The 16340-nt window shown below is 27.7% G+C and overlaps 1 protein-coding gene across 1 annotated transcript in view; it reads right to left on the reverse strand.

The window, feature by feature from the left end:
- LOC107438800 (transcription elongation factor Spt6) overlaps positions 1–16340 on the reverse strand; it is a 57490-nt gene that overhangs the window by 27274 nt on the left and 13876 nt on the right. The window contains exons 9-19 of the mRNA XM_043046268.2: positions 15226–15318; positions 14006–14092; positions 13435–13647; positions 13266–13355; positions 13043–13185; positions 9965–10454; positions 9790–9882; positions 7824–7928; positions 6989–7132; positions 5374–5507; positions 4914–5031 (exon numbers count right to left, since the gene is read on the reverse strand). Coding sequence (XP_042902202.1) covers positions 4914–5031; positions 5374–5507; positions 6989–7132; positions 7824–7928; positions 9790–9882; positions 9965–10454; positions 13043–13185; positions 13266–13355; positions 13435–13647; positions 14006–14092; positions 15226–15318 — 1710 coding nt within the window. The remainder of the gene's footprint in view (positions 1–4913; positions 5032–5373; positions 5508–6988; positions 7133–7823; positions 7929–9789; positions 9883–9964; positions 10455–13042; positions 13186–13265; positions 13356–13434; positions 13648–14005; positions 14093–15225; positions 15319–16340) is intronic.

A 16340-nucleotide genomic window follows, 5' to 3' on the forward strand; every position in this document is an offset into this window, starting at 1 on the left:
GAAGGCAGGGAAGGGAGGAATGTTTTATTTTTTCCTTTAGGCCGTCAATCAAACTCAAGGGTGTGGCATGCTGATTTCGTTTTCTGCTTGATTTACGAGGGGGGTGGGGAAAATGCATTGCATGCATATCAGTGAACAGAAAAAGAAAAGGGAAAAATATATTTATTTAACATCGACTAATAAAAATAAAATCTTTTTCTTTTGAATAAATTCTTATTCTTTGGAAGTGCGGTATCAATTACAAGTTGTTCTTGGTGCGGAATCACATCTGCTGTAATTAAAAATCTTGTTTTTATCAACAAAAAAATAAAATAAAAGGAGAATTGTTTATTATTTTAAACATAGGAGTATTTTATGAAGCAGATTGCAGCTTTGTTTTTCTGATTCCACTACGTTTGATTTTTAATAAATTAATTCTTTTTATTCATAAATTTTATCATTAGATTTTTTTTTTTTTTTTGAATTTCGTTGATCTTGCCTCGTTTTGGGTTTTAATATTTATGCTAGTGCCTTTTTTAACTATCGCCTCGGTTCGATAATTTTCAAGTGTTTTCATTTAGATTAATAAGTTTTCCTTTTATTTTATCGTTTCCCCCGTATAATTAGGTATGAAATATATTGCGTTATTTAATCATTGGTTTTGTTTATATTATTTAATTTAGGAATTGTAATTATTTTTAAAAAATAAATATGAGAATTTTGTATTTTTTAAACTTGATTTTCTTGTCTAAACTTGCACATTTTTTTGTTCTTTTAAATGTTATATTTCTACCATTTTTTTTTCTTTTTAAAGTTAGGAGTACCTTTCTTTTTTCTCTTACTTTATGCATTACACTTTTTCCTTGTGCTTCGGGTTCGATAAAACATCGATTAACGACACTTTTTGGTCGATCCAGAAAACCGGGAAATTCAGATATCCGGGATAGCGATGGTCCCGAGCATCCCGGATAATTGGTTCTCTACTGTATTAAAAAAAATAATCAGTTATACTTTTAATGATTAATCTATTAAATAGGCTACACTATATGGTCAAAAAAAACTAAATACTTAAGGATTTTGACACATTTTCTTTAAAGTATTAAACAATGTTATGAAAGTTTAGGTTTATGTAATTTAGATATGAGAGGGATCGGGGAATCAGCAGAAAATATGAAACCAAAGTTTCTGATTTTTAAAACTTAAACAAAACAATTCCCATACCCATATTTTATTACTCATGAGTCTGATAGAATTTTCTACGTTCACGCAAAAGTTTAACATTTTGGAAAAAAATTTTCGCTTCAAATTTTGTGATTTGTTTTAATGCTTAAAATGTTAAGACAATAAATAAATGATGTTAGTAATTCTCAAAATATCTGTCTTTTTTTTTCTTCCTTTTTTTGTATAAAAGACAGTCGGACTTCTATTTAACGAACTTCCATTTTGCGAATTTCTTTATTTTGCAATATTTTTCGAGGAACCAAGAACATTTTGAAAATTTTTCATAAAATAACTTCAAAGTAATATAACTCAACTAAAATAACTTTTCGACTTTCGTAAAAAACTAATGAACTTTTCTTTGAGATCCACTTCCCCATTTCTTGAAATATTTCAAATTTATTAACGCATTTTATGGGGGAAATGAACTTGAACTGAAACCACTGAATGAACTTGAACCACTTAATTTTCAGAGAAAGCAGTATAATCCTTTCCCCCTTTTAGTCTGCATTTCAAACGAAAAACTCAGACTAAATTAAATGGATTTCATTAGTAGCAATTAAATTTAAGAATGCACGAAGTAATGAATGTTTAAAATTGGTTTTATAATAAATGCAGATATAATTTTACACATAAATTTAGTTTTCTCAGTTGAAAATGTATGTAGCATGATAGTGTAACATTGGATAATGTCTTGCTCTATTCTTGCTTTCTATGCAGATTTCTTTTATGGTTAAGATTTATAAAGTAAATTGCAGATACTAGCTTGCAAGATAAAGCTGCATCAGTTGCTATTTTAATTATGTCTATAATTTAAGAATTTAAAACCTGTTTTGTGTTGTTTAAGTATTTCAAAAAGTGATTTTCTATTTCATGAATTTTCCATACAACGAACTTATTTTTCCGATTTAGTGACTTCGTAAAATAGAGGTCCGACAGTATTGCTATTTTTTACAAAAGTTAAGAATAACAAATAATGCAAAATTAAAATTGCAACAAACATGAATAAGGAAGCAATTAATAGTAATTTAACAAAATAATTTATTTTCTTAAAAAAAAAAAAAAGAGGACTTAACAGAAAATGAAAATATACCTCGATTCACCAGCTACAACTACAACATGAGGTTTTTTCTTAAGAATCAGTTTTCTTAGCACATGCAAGTCTGCCTCCTAAAAAAAAAAAGTTAGCAATAAAAGCAAAGAAAAATAAAGGAATCTGAATATTATACATACATGTATATATTCATGTACATACATGTATACATGTACAGTGAATTCGCGATAACTCGAATCTGATAGGACTGACGAAAAACTTCGACATATCGGAAGTTCGACTTACCGTTAGTTTCGGTTTTGGACTTTCAAAATATTGTCGGATTATTTAATTAATGCTTATTAATCATTTTTCTGACAAGCCATTTACGATAAGACTGTTTGAAGCACTTTATGATACCCTGGTCCATCGGCTGCAACTTTGCTGTTGTGTTTGGCGGGAGAAACTGCAAGTTTACTGCTTTCAAATTAGGTTGATCACTATGTGCTGTGCATTTATCCATAAAGAGTATCACTTTTCTTTTTTTAGTGAATAATTTCCGATCCAATTTTCTTACATAGTTTTCAAATAAAACTGATGTCATCCAAAACTTTTTGTTAAACTTGTAATCCAAAGGATACGTTTTTACATTCTTAAAATTCGGGGATTTCGCTTTTTTTCCGATAACAAGTAAGGGCAATTTCTCTGTCCCAGACGCATTTCCTCCAACTAGGACAGTCAAACGTTCCTTGCTCATTTTACCCCCTGAGCAGTTTTCATCCTTAAACATCACAGTCTTATTTGGAAGACATTTAAAAAATAAACCCATTTCATCAATATTGAAAACATCATTTTAACTGTATCCTTCAAGTAAATTTGGTAACGTTTCACTTAACCGCTGTTCACATACTTCAAGAGGGAAAGCTTTATCTTCTCCATGAAGAGTGCGAAAGACATTGTGTGTGTGTTGCAAAGGAAGGGGCAAGATATCAGCTCCTAGGTTTTTTTTCTTGCTTTAAAAGATCCAAAAAAAAATCGAGTTAAAGGAAGTAAAATTCGTGTAATCGAGAATAATTAACATGAAATTGAAGATAAAAGGGTCGGGACCTCATAAAAAAATCGAGTTATAGTAATATTCGAGTTATCGTACTTCGAATTATAGCGAATTGACTGTATATGTTAGAATATTATACATACATGTATATACACATACACACATGCACATATCCATACTTACAGAGAGCAATTTCGTTGACTAGCAAAGTAGTATATTGCTAGTTAAAAAACAGATGCTAGTTAGAAAAAAACGCAGATTCAAAAATTGCTAGTAACTTCTTATGGCCAGGATTTCGATAAATTTTTCATCCCTTTCCAAGTGGTTTTCCAAATTCTGTTATTTTTAATACAATATTATTACAACAAGTGAATTTCAAATTAGAGTTATCTCTACTTGACACGCTTGATTAACAACAATTTCATTGTTTCCAATGACATTTTTAGATTGTTTCATTGGCAGCTACTTATCACATTCTGGGCTATTTACATAATGATTTTAAAAACTCCAATTTTTAATAATGATGTTATTATGACACACGAATTCCGATTTCATCACTTTTTGATCGGATCAGTTCGTGACTGTTATGCTGTGTATCCAAGTCGTATTCTGATCGTCTTTTTGAAAGTTATTTATCATATTTTGACCATTTCCACATGGTCTTTCAAGCTTTGATATTTACAATACAATGTTATAGTGATACATAAAGTTCTAATTTGAGTAATACATTTGATTAACGATTATTCCATCTTTTATCAGATCTGACTATGAGTGGGGATTTTGCTACAAATTTGGAAGTGATTAGATAAATTGAATTTTAAAAATTAGATTTTTCGGCAATCTAAACTCATGACTTACCCTGGTTTTCTTTTTAAAAAAATTAGCTATAATCATGACAAATTTTGTTCAAAATGCAAAACCCATGACTTTCCAGTTGTGCGCAGATACCCTGTATTTATTAAAAATGACACCAGCATTGTAGGGATTTATCCCCAATTAAATATTGTTTATTTTACATGATTTACTTCCTAATACTTTCACACTTCGTTGTCTGGACCCACATTGGAAAGGTATTATCATTGTGTGAGGAGCACTCAAAAAAATTGCAACGAAAATAGAACACATTAAGTAAAAAATATATACCAAATAAAACAAATCGAGGAAAAAACAGAAAATTAAATGTAAAGAAATTACTGAACAGTACACAAAAGGAAATCTATATAGTGAGGAGTGAATTAAAATAAACTTATGCATACTGGAAATTTTCAAGAATGATTTAAAATATTTTCGTAATCAGATTGCCAGATTACAAAATATGAAAATAGAAGCATAAATAAAGTGATATCTTATGGCACGTGATATCTTTATTTCATACTTAAATTTGTATTCTATGAAGATTTTAAACTTTAAATTTTTAGCAATAATAAGATATTTTAAAAATAAAAACAAAAAATATTCACTCATTGTGTGTATCTTACAAACAAGGATACTGTTTCTAATTAGACTGTGCTTTTGGTAAAAAAAAAGGAAATCAGAAAATTGAACCCATATTTGGTAAAAACTAATGGAATCACTGGGAGGTTCACATTGCACAATTTTACTAGCAATTTCAAATAAATAATAGCACACCTTCTTTATACGATCATCTTCTCTGCGGGAATTTCTCCTGTTCAATAAATATTTAAGGCGCAGAAATTCCATAACTTCTCCGTCTCCATCAACCATCGCACAGAAAGCTGGTACATTGCTATAAGTATATATTTAGACATTTAAGGCAAAAGAAAATTTCTCAGAAAAAAATTATTTTTTTGAACACCTAAACAAACAATGTACAATCTAAATACAATATACAAACAATGTACAATCTAAATAAAAATAAATACAACACTAGATTTAAAATTTTAGACTAAAAAGTTCCCATCATTACAAGTGATAGAAATAATTTCTAAAAACTAGGTAATGATATTTCTATCACTTAATTCATTGTTGCAATAATTTAAAGAATATATAATTGCTATTTAAAAAAAATATTATTGTTATATCTTTTTATGCAATCTTTTAAAAAAAAAATAGAGAGAGAGAAACTTACTTTGCATTTCCTTGATAAGCAATGGAAAGCACTCTCACTCCTTCTCTGGTGTCAAAATCATCTTCATCCTCTACCTGGGGATCTACTTGGTAAGGAGCAACTTTCAACCAGTTGTATAACTTTCGACAGCAAGCCTAAGACAAAAACTTATGTAGCTGGCAATTTTGAAGTAAAATTTACCAAAAATAATTTTCTTTTAATATTCTCCAAACTAATGCAGTCTTTTTCCGAGCTATAAGCTGCAGTCTTTACTGCATAAAAAAAAAACTAGCTATGAAAAAGTGATGTGCAATACAGATGCTCAATGTTTGAGGGGTTGACCTCCATTTTAAAATTTCTCTCTGGGATTGTATTAGAACATGAAATGCTTATAACGAGTGCATGTCTAGTAGAACTTAAAGACTTATCAGGGTTGCCACTCAAATCTCGAAAAAAAAATTCCTTGTGTGTTCCCTGTACATATTATACACAATATATTAAGAGGAAAAATACAATCACTATGCTCTTGTACGAGCTGTTATTATGCTATCTACACTAGTTATAATTGCCGAAAAAACTTAGAGAAAAAAGGAACTGCTGAGCATACTTAATACAAATAATGCTATAGTAAATGAACTAGTTTAATATAGCTGAAAGATCATCTTTAAATATCCCAGATTGCACTTTGAGTGGTTACCATTTTTTTTTAAAAGATGAAAATAAGAAACAAAATTCCCTGTAATTTCTTAGTTTCCCTGCATTTTCCTTGTTATTTTAGGTGATTTTTAAACTCCCTGTATTTTCCTGTTCTCCCTGTACAGCGGCAACCCTGCTTATTATACATATAGTTCATTAAGTACTTTTAAGGTATTTAACTCCAATTCAGATAATAATGCAAAAGTGTTTTGTCATATCCTATGTATGATAAGAAAATACGCGAATGATTTATTTAAAGAATGGATTACACATTGGGAGAATTAAGAATAGAAGCTTAACTTATAATAAGAAAGGGTGACTTTCTATGAGCAACAAATTACCCAAAATTAGTTTAGGCCCTGCTTACAGTAGATTTGCTGTATTAAATTATGTTGAATATAGTTATTGTAAATAAGTCCAATGAAATTAAGGTCCAGTGTTAACGACTCTAAAAGATCAGCATGATGGAAAAAGATTTGACAAAAAGCGGAGAAAATTTTGCTTCTTTTTTTCCCCCTCATACTCTGTCTTACGTAATTCGTTCATCTGAAGCTTGGGGGTTATCCGCTTTTTATTACAGTAGCAGATTTCTATCGCTTTTTAAACAAACCTTTATTGTAATTTTTATTAGAATATATTTCTCCTAAAAAATTATTCTGCAGAAGAAAAAAAATTTCTTTTTCTTTCTTAAAAAAATTATAAAATTTTAAAAAAAGGAAAAATGCAAAATGTGTTTGAAAAAGCAGAGTTTCTGTTCTGTCAAAATGCGACTCTTTCGACAAAATCAGAACAGATATGTGCAGAACATTACATATTTCTTGCTGAAATTAAAAGTTTGTGATAGAAGCCATCATATTTCAGAAAAAGTATTAAATTGAAACTTCAAAAATATTATTATGGATTAAAAAAAATTATGATTAAACATTTTACAGTTCCATACCTTGATAACACCCTCTTTAGCTTCATTTAATAAACGCAGCCTGAGTTCTTTTTCAAAGGAGGGATACAGCATTTTTGTTAAAGCAAGATCCAATGCTTGATGTCTTTGAACATTCCAGTCCAGAACATTTTTACTGTATTCATCCTATAATAAATTGAATTGCAATATTTCTAACAAGATTACAAGAAAAACTGATTTTCTAAGATAAAACAACTAGACTAAAACGTACAAGACAAAACATTTCTTTGAAACAGTGAATTGTGGACTTTAGAAATTCTTTGATTATTAAATTGTTAATACGGATCCATCATTTTTTTAATTTTCATTAATCATACATAAAAAATTAAAAAAAAGATAAACCATTGACAAGGGATTTATGAATCCGTAAAATAACAATCTAAACGAAAATGTACAAATTATTTTACAAAAAGCCTAAAAACGATTTCTTTTCATGAGTTATGTTATGAAAAATGTGCTTCATTGGAAAGTTAGTTTAATCATCTCATGTTAGAATTGAATATTTTAATTCATATAAATATTATTACAAATTGCACTTTTAATTTTAATAGTGATAATAGTAGCAAATAAATAAAAAAAAAAGAACATGAGTATGAATACCCATAAAAACTAAATTGAAACATCACAATCTAAAATGCAGCCAGCCTCTTTCCTTTTGGTTATTTCTTTTGTATCATTGAAACAATCTTATGCTTTATAAATTTAAATTATCACAATAACTTTTTATTAAATAAAAAGCTTCCACACTATTTGATGTATGAGTTGTATATAGCATAAGTTAAACAATTTAAATATATATCATTTTAATGAGACTTACTCGCTCATATAGCTGCTTAATTTCCTCTAAATAAACATGCCGACTATCTTTGCCTCCTTGGTGTTGCATAGCTATGGTAATTTTAACCTCTTCACTTCTTTCAGCCTATAAATTTTTGAAACATTACTGTCATGTTCAAAATTTATCTAAGCAATTAGACAATTTATATAGAAAAACACAAAACACATGATATGTAGAAAAACACAGTATATTGAAATTTTGAATTGTACAAACATTTATAAAAAAGCGGTGGGATGCCTTCAGTAAACTCGGAATAATTTATTTATTTTTTTGCAGTTTTTCGTAAGGTAACAAGAGAAGAGGTAGTTTTAAGTAGACATACTAAAAAAAAGCAGTCTAAAAGACCAACTTTTAAAAAAAAAATTAAAAAAATTTCACTAGGAAAACCTATTTATTTATTTAATAGGTCAAATATTAAACTTTATATTAAACATTAAACAAAATATTCCTAATTTAAGATATGGAAGAATGCTGAAGAAGTGGAGATATGCAATACTGCAATTCAAAATTTTACTCGCTACTTATCACTATATTACCATATGAACAGATAGCTATTAAAGATGCTTTCAAAAATCAATATTAAACAAATTTAAATTTCAAAATAATAATAAAAAAAAAAACATACATTTATCGATTGTAATATGCATAGCTACCAATATGGATAGGGAAAAAAAATCCAGTAGATTTTACGAAGTAACATAAATTTTATGATAATTGCTGTATAATGTACTAAATATTCTAGGGAATTCAAGGGATTTTTGTAATCACTAAAATAGAAATACTGCAATATTTTCCAGTTATGATTGACATCAAACATAAATGTTATGTATTATATTTACTAATAATTTTGAATATTAATAGTTACTTAATTCATCAAAGATAGTTAAAAGATTTTTTTAGTTAATTTAAATAGAGAGTTCTGAATAAAAATAAACTGAACATTTTAGAACAAAAAATGTAATGAATTAATTTCTTTCTATAAATGAGGTTCGCTTCATTATGTATTAGTAATACTTATTTAAATATTCTAGCAAGCAAGCAATAATCCGTTCAAAAATTCTATTTCAATAGGGATTTTTTGGGGGTATTTACTCAATTTTAGGGAATTTTAATTAAACCAGTAGATCTGGAGAAATTGGCAAAATTCAGTAGAGTTGATGACAGCTATGCATATGAAACCCATTTAAGCTCTTCACAAATGTTGCGACAAATGGTTTCGTTTCTGTTTTGATTGCTATCATTCTGCACTTCTCCAATTTCTGCAACCATCTCTTGAACCAACACCAGCTGCTTCAAAATTTTCATCAACTGTTGCATAACCATCAAAAGTGATGTTTTGAAAGTTTTTCCTTCATTTTCTTCTTCATCATTAGTATCGGGAATTACCGTGCGCTTCTCAATTGGAAATACCTTCAATGTTTTTTTTTTAACATTGGTGGAATTTCTTAGATACAATTCTATGATAGATAACCCACAATAGAAGGAGAGTTTGTTGATTTCAAAAACAATCTAAATGGGTATTATTAACATTACAAGAACAGTATTTGCGAGAGAACCATTAAAACAAAAAAATACATACAAGAAATGATGCAAAAATATGGATCGAGTTTCAGCAATTGGATACTACATTGGTAATTCTTCATATCAAATGAAGAAAGAGGAGAAAATATGTCTTGATTCATTCCACAAAAAAAAGTTAAACTTTTCTGCTTACTTTTTCATTTTTGTTTAAATATTGTATTAGTGACATTAATTTTATATTAAAAATTTTACAGTTAATTAAATGATGCTTGACCAATAAATTTCTTTTTATTTAATAAAACATTTGTTAATCTTATTGGGAGAAATCTATTGATAAATATAGAAGAGGGGAAAGACGAGAATAAATGAACAACAATTGAGACACAAACGTCTTCTTATCAAAACAGAAACAATTTCTTCTTACCATGCTTAATTTTAAAAACTGCTCTCCACGTAAATCTTTAACAGATTTGGTTAAATACTTCATACTATAGCATGGATGGTTTTCATCTATTTCCTAGAATAAATAACAAGAAAATAAATGAATTACAAAATAAAAAACAAAAACTTTTTTTTCTAGATATTAAAATTGCTCATACTTTGATTCCTTTCTGAGTGGGCCTCACAGTTATTTTCGATCTTTCGAAAAAAATTTGTCTCACGCATTTTCGAACTGCTGGTTCTCTTGCTATTTGAGTAGCCACCATAAATTTTGCAACAGTCAAACACTCGTCGGCAGTGGGGAAACGCTTGCAAACATAATCTGATGCTACTTCTTTAGGTTCAACAGGATACTGATCAACCTCATGCCTTTGATAATTGTCACGTAAGTTTTCCCCAAACTGCTCAGGTGTCAGACCAAATTTCTTAGCAAGACCATCGATTCCAGAAAGTTTGCACACAGTATAAGCATCAGTGTGAGGAACATGCTTGATTTTCGTATCTTCCTCTAATTCTTCGCCATTTTCCATTTCTTTTTGCTGCTTCTTTCTCATGTGTTCTTTCATGGCTGGTATGTCATGACCATAATACAGCATGAAGTGAGAATAACAATCCTGGATTTCCTCCATGCTTTGTGCCTTTTTCAATCTAAACGAAAAAATAAAATTTTGCACTCGAGGGAGATTTACTTTCAAACTAAATAGCTACACCACAGAGAAATACATAAAGAGATTCTACTCAAATATTACAGCATATAAAAAGGCAAGAGAGATTTTTTTTTAATGGGCAGTAAAATGGCAACACTGGCTCAAATGGTTTTAGTGCTACAATACAGCAAAAAGCTTAACTACTGCAATGTTCTCCATAAGCGTTTTTAGAGGGGTGACTCGCTTTATCTGCCCTTTGGTCCCTATAAATGCACCTTCTTTACTCTTTTTGAAAAAATAAACCACCATCCATAAAAAATACTACCTTTTTACTCATATTCAATTTAAATAACACTGTTTTAAATAATAATTACACACTAGTAAAATTACCTTTGTTTATAGGTTTATTTCTAATTACTATTACAATTTTTTTTTTTTAAGGATTATACTCAACTGGTTTAATATTTATAAATTTCCTTTTTTTTTAGGAAATATATTAATAAATTTTTAAAGTGATTTTAAATTCTAAAATTATTTTTTACATAAATATTTTTTTTAAAAAAATGCAATTTTATTTCTTCAATTCATTTCTGCATAAATTTTAGTTTAAATTTTAGAAAAAAGCTTTCAAATAACTAGGCTTCATTAAAAAAAAAAAAAAAGCAGGTTTATCAATCAAAATTTTTTTTACTCTTTTTTAAAAAACAAATTTATGCTCATAGATTGTCTTTTAGCGTGTCTTTAACTATTTTTTAAAAACTCTAAATTTTTCTCTTGTTTTGATAATGTGTGAGAACTACTTTTTGAAATGCACACATATAATAATATAAGAGGGTAATTTAAAAACTGTTAAGGATCAAATTCAATTCTTACATAATTATAGATAAATTTTTACGGTGTTAAGTGAGTGCTCTTTTTTATTTCTAGGGAGAAATCTGCTAATAGTTATAATAATGAATTTATTTTTTTCAGAATTTTTAATTAAATTTATGAGTTTTTTGTAATCTTTTATTTTTGTTCCATGACATATTTAGAATATAATTTGGTAAGAATGCTGTATGTTAATGAAGACAAAAATACATTTAGCAATGTAAATTACAATTTATTTTAAATAATTCAATTTCTAATCATGCTTTCTGTTTTTCATTCTATCTCAGTGTTGAATAAAATACTTTTCCATTTTAATGCTATTTACCATTACTCCTTTTAAAGTAAAGAATAAATTGCAAAAACACTATTGAGGAAGATTTTTTTCATTTTCTCTGCTTTTAGTAGAGTTTATTGTATGACAGGATGAAAAATAAGAGTAAATATAAGTAAGACAGAAACACTTTTCACTCATAGGAGAACTAAGATATAAGATTGGAATTAATCTGAAAATTTTACGCTTCTACATAAATAGACAGTATAAAAAAATTTCAAAACACATTAATTCACGCAATCCTATAATTTTCAATATATTCAATAATTTTTACTGAAATGAAGCAAGAAAAAATGAAGCTTTAAAACTAATGCCACTCAGAGATGTATTTCATTCTTTCATATAATTATCAGATAAAAAAAATTTTTTACATAATTTTACAATTAATTTAATTTTTAGTTTACATAATTTGAATAAAAACAAGTTTATTAATCAAATTAAAAGTTTTTTTTTTTCAAATTACTTTGAATTAACTGCTGGTAATGAAAAAAAAAATTTTTTTTTTCAGAGCAAAAATTAAAACATGGATTGACAATCTTTAGATATGATTTTATGACAATTGTAGACATGATAATATGATTTTTTTGAAATCAATTTCTACATTGTCAAATGTAAATGCCTTCTTAAAGGAATATTAGTGACCTATTAGTGAACTTACATTGCCGCACACAAGGTATTGCAAATACTTTTACTTATAATTAACATTTTTCAGTTATTCTGTAAATAAAATAAATTGTAATATATTATAATGATAACAAAATAAGTTGTATGGTTCTGAATAATTTGTACCCATGATTATAATTTATTACTATTCCAGACCATTTATTTTTATAGTCCAAGAGCTTATTTTTCAATTCATTAAAAAAATTTATGATAAGCTTACCTATTATATTACAGGGATGAGAGTAGACAGAAAGCAAAAAAGAAAAAAATCTAACCAAAAATAAAACACGATATATCTAAAAATTGAACTAAAAACGAGTGATCCATCAATTTCAAAAAAGAAAAAATTTAAAATCCTATCTGCAAATGTACAGAAAAATATATGAATTATCAATGAAAGATACAGGACATTTAATACTTATTAAAAATATTTTTTTAAACCTTAAATTTTAATACACATGATTGCTATTTTTTGTTTATAGTCAATATAATTTTCCCAAACAAATTCATGGATTATTACAAAAAAGTTTTTAAAAAAATACTTTAATTTTTAATATTAACGCTAAAAGGCAAAACCAGTATTAAGTTATGCTTCTTTACTTTTTAAATAATTATGAATAATCATATTTCCTATTTAATGATTTAAAAAAAAAAAAATTTTTTTTTACTGATCAGAGCATTAAAACAATAGAAAAATGATATTTCATGTGATATAAACCACAAACCTTATAATATCAGTGACTTCAAGTGCTCGAATTCCCTCTTCAAGAGGTTTGTCTGGATCAGCCATAATGGTATCACATTGATACTGTTGCATTTTTTCAAACAATTTACTCAAATTATTCTTCCTTGTTCTTAATTGATACCACTGAAAAAATAAATAAATAAATAATTTCAATTAACAGACAGTTAAAAATAAAAATGTTAATGGATTTTTTAAAGATATACCTTTTCATCCCATTTATATACAGTCCATAAATCATTAATATTTAAATCTGGCTCTACATATTCTTTTCTATAAAATGCAATAAAAGGAACCTATAAAGAAAGAAAAAACATTATAGGTCTCACATAATAATTTAAAGTATTTGAAGAAAAATAAATGGATTACAACAACCTCAAACTTATTGTTACGGATAAATTTTAAAGCTTCTCTTATCTTTCCCACAGCGCTGGGATTTTTACGGCCGGCAATAGGTTGGTGACCAGTTCCAGCATGCTCCCCCTCTTGAAGTGATATGGTAGGAATGCTGAAGGCTTGCTTATAGATCCATTCGGCTTCCTCCTCGATTTCATCATCTTCAGCTTCCGTTACAGGTACTGCTCGCAACTAAGTGATAGAAAGTTGAATTAAGAGAAAACACTTTTACATAGATTTCATTGTTGTTTGTATACAGTAAGAACTTCCCACGCCACAAAGTCTGAGGCCATCTGCTGCTGTGGAAACAAGAATAACGCATTTCAGGGCCCATAACTTCTCTTCACTCTAGGGTTAACAAAATAGGCGGAAGGAATCGATTTCTTTTCTCTCGCCGACCGGAGCCATAATCTGTCCTTAACGATTCCTTGAAATAGTTGCTACCATAGTCACCGCCATACCTTGTTACCATAGTCACCGCCACAGGTCCAGACGAATGGCTAGGGAAGTTCCTACTTTAGACAAACTATAGAAATAGCCTGGAAAATACCTGGAATCTTTCTGGTATATCAACAGCTTTAATCTCTTTGTCAAGATCTGTCATATGACTTCTCTCCAGTTCCACTGGTTCAAATATCTAAATTAATAAAAATTCTATTTACTTTTTATTTAACTTAGCATGATTTTAAAATCACTTAAAATTTCATTTATAATAATAAAAGAATATTTAAAAAAAAGAATTCATTAAATCATATTTAATATTTATGATGAGATAATAGGCTTTAACCTTCATATATATTCAATCAAACCTAGTTAAGACGAAGAAAACATTTACCAAAGTTCTTTTCGAATTTACTGAAAATTGGGATGATTTAGGAAGATTTTAAAAAATAAATCACTTAAAACAGAGATATCAACGAACTTAAAAGAGAAATATTTTACGTTAATTTTATTTTAACCAATGTTTTTATGCAAAAAGGTAAAATTGTCTCAAATCGAATACCAATAGTGACAAGAAGTAAAAATTCAAATTTGAACTTCATAATAAAATAGTATTTAAAATATCATAATTTGAACTTTGGGAAAAGAACAGAAAAAAATTATAAATAACTGCTGAAAATATATTATATAGAAACATGAATATATGATGGAATTGTCACGAATTAAATGCCTAAAAAAATTATTAATCAAATTCGAAATTCGCTTTTCTTAATAACATCGAATAAAAAATAAGCACCATGAATTGAACCCTTCAAAAGTGATAGCCTAAATTATCTTGTTGTGATAATTTATCTGGCCCAATTCATCCTGTTGTGGAATTTCAAAAATCGTAGGGAAAGAATGATCAATGATTAATGATCAATCAAAGATCAAAGAATGATTAATGATCAATTACAAGTGAAAAAGCATTCGGATAATTTAGGACCACTGGGAAGAAATCTGGAGGAAAACTTGTTTGCGTCATTCCCAGTGAAATGTCGCTAAATTGATTCAAACATTTGGAGATTGCTTGTAGGTTTAAAACTTTTACTTGTTATACTAAAATTTTTAAAATATTCCTGATATTTCCAGAATCAATTAATTCCCTAATATGAGTTCTCAGTTTTACTGATTTTCTTTATCGCTTTACACCAAAAAATAAATAAATAAAAAATAATATTGTTAATATAAGTTTAAAATACTTAACTAATTATCTTCCAAACTCGATGACTAAAAAATTCATGTTTCCTTAAAAATAAAAAAAGATCAAAATTTAAATAAAATTCTTACATCATATATAGTTTTTTTGGTAGTCTGTTTGCGAGCTGTTTTCTTCTGCTTGGGTCGAGTCTCTCCGTCTTCGTCCTCTTCCTCCTCTTCATACTAAAATTAAAATATTAGCTTTAAAATGAATTCTCTAAAAGTACACTTTTAAATATTTCTTTTATTCAGACTTAGTATAAATAAAATTTAGCTACAGATTTATTACAGAAAGCCTGAGCATTTATTTGACTTAATAAAAAAGAAGTCAGCTATTAAAATTGCATATAACAACCTAACACAACTTATTATTGTTATATACATTACTTTATAAAATGGCAAAAAAAGAATTTGGGGAAAAAATCTTTGATATCATTGAAGAGAAAATTATTAGTATTAATCTTTGAAGAGAAATTAATTAGTATTAGTTGAATACAGGATATACAAGTTTTGACAATTAACGATTTTATCCAGTTTTACCCATGGTATTTAACCATAATTCCATAAACCCATTTTTGGCATAGTTTTTTACCAATGGTCAAAAACCAAAAATTTGGTGTAAGGATAATTATTAGCTACTATAAATATGAAGTATTTTTAAATAACATGCATATAAAATTGCAAGTGATCAATCATGTTCTTGAATTATTTTGAAATTAAATTCTTTTTGCTTTGACAATTATTTTCAAAAAAACCCAAATTTTGTTGTAGAAAATAAAAAATAATTATAAATAAAAATGTGTCAAATTGCAATTTACCCAATCCCTTAATTTGTTTAATTATTGAAAATAAAAATACGAACATAATTATCTTATAAAAAACACTTAACAATCATTTTATTCATTAAATGTAAAATGAATTTTCATTTACTCCTATTTTAACTCCACCCTTTCCCGAAGCATCTGATAAGGAAAAAAAAAGAAGCTTTGAAGCTCTCTGTACTCCAAGTTTATCTTGCAGTTCTGTATAAATAAGATCAAAATTCGAAACTATTCTTACAATTGATGCTCAACTGCATAGACTAGAAGGTAGACATACTACAACAATAATATACTAAAATATGTAATTATGAAATTTATTCCAATAACTGTACTAAATATTAAAATGATTGGTTGAAAAAATTATTAACTCATTTAAACAAACAT

Source organism: Parasteatoda tepidariorum, chromosome 2 (genome assembly GCF_043381705.1).
Source record: "Parasteatoda tepidariorum isolate YZ-2023 chromosome 2, CAS_Ptep_4.0, whole genome shotgun sequence".
Lineage (NCBI taxonomy): Eukaryota > Metazoa > Arthropoda > Arachnida > Araneae > Theridiidae > Parasteatoda > Parasteatoda tepidariorum.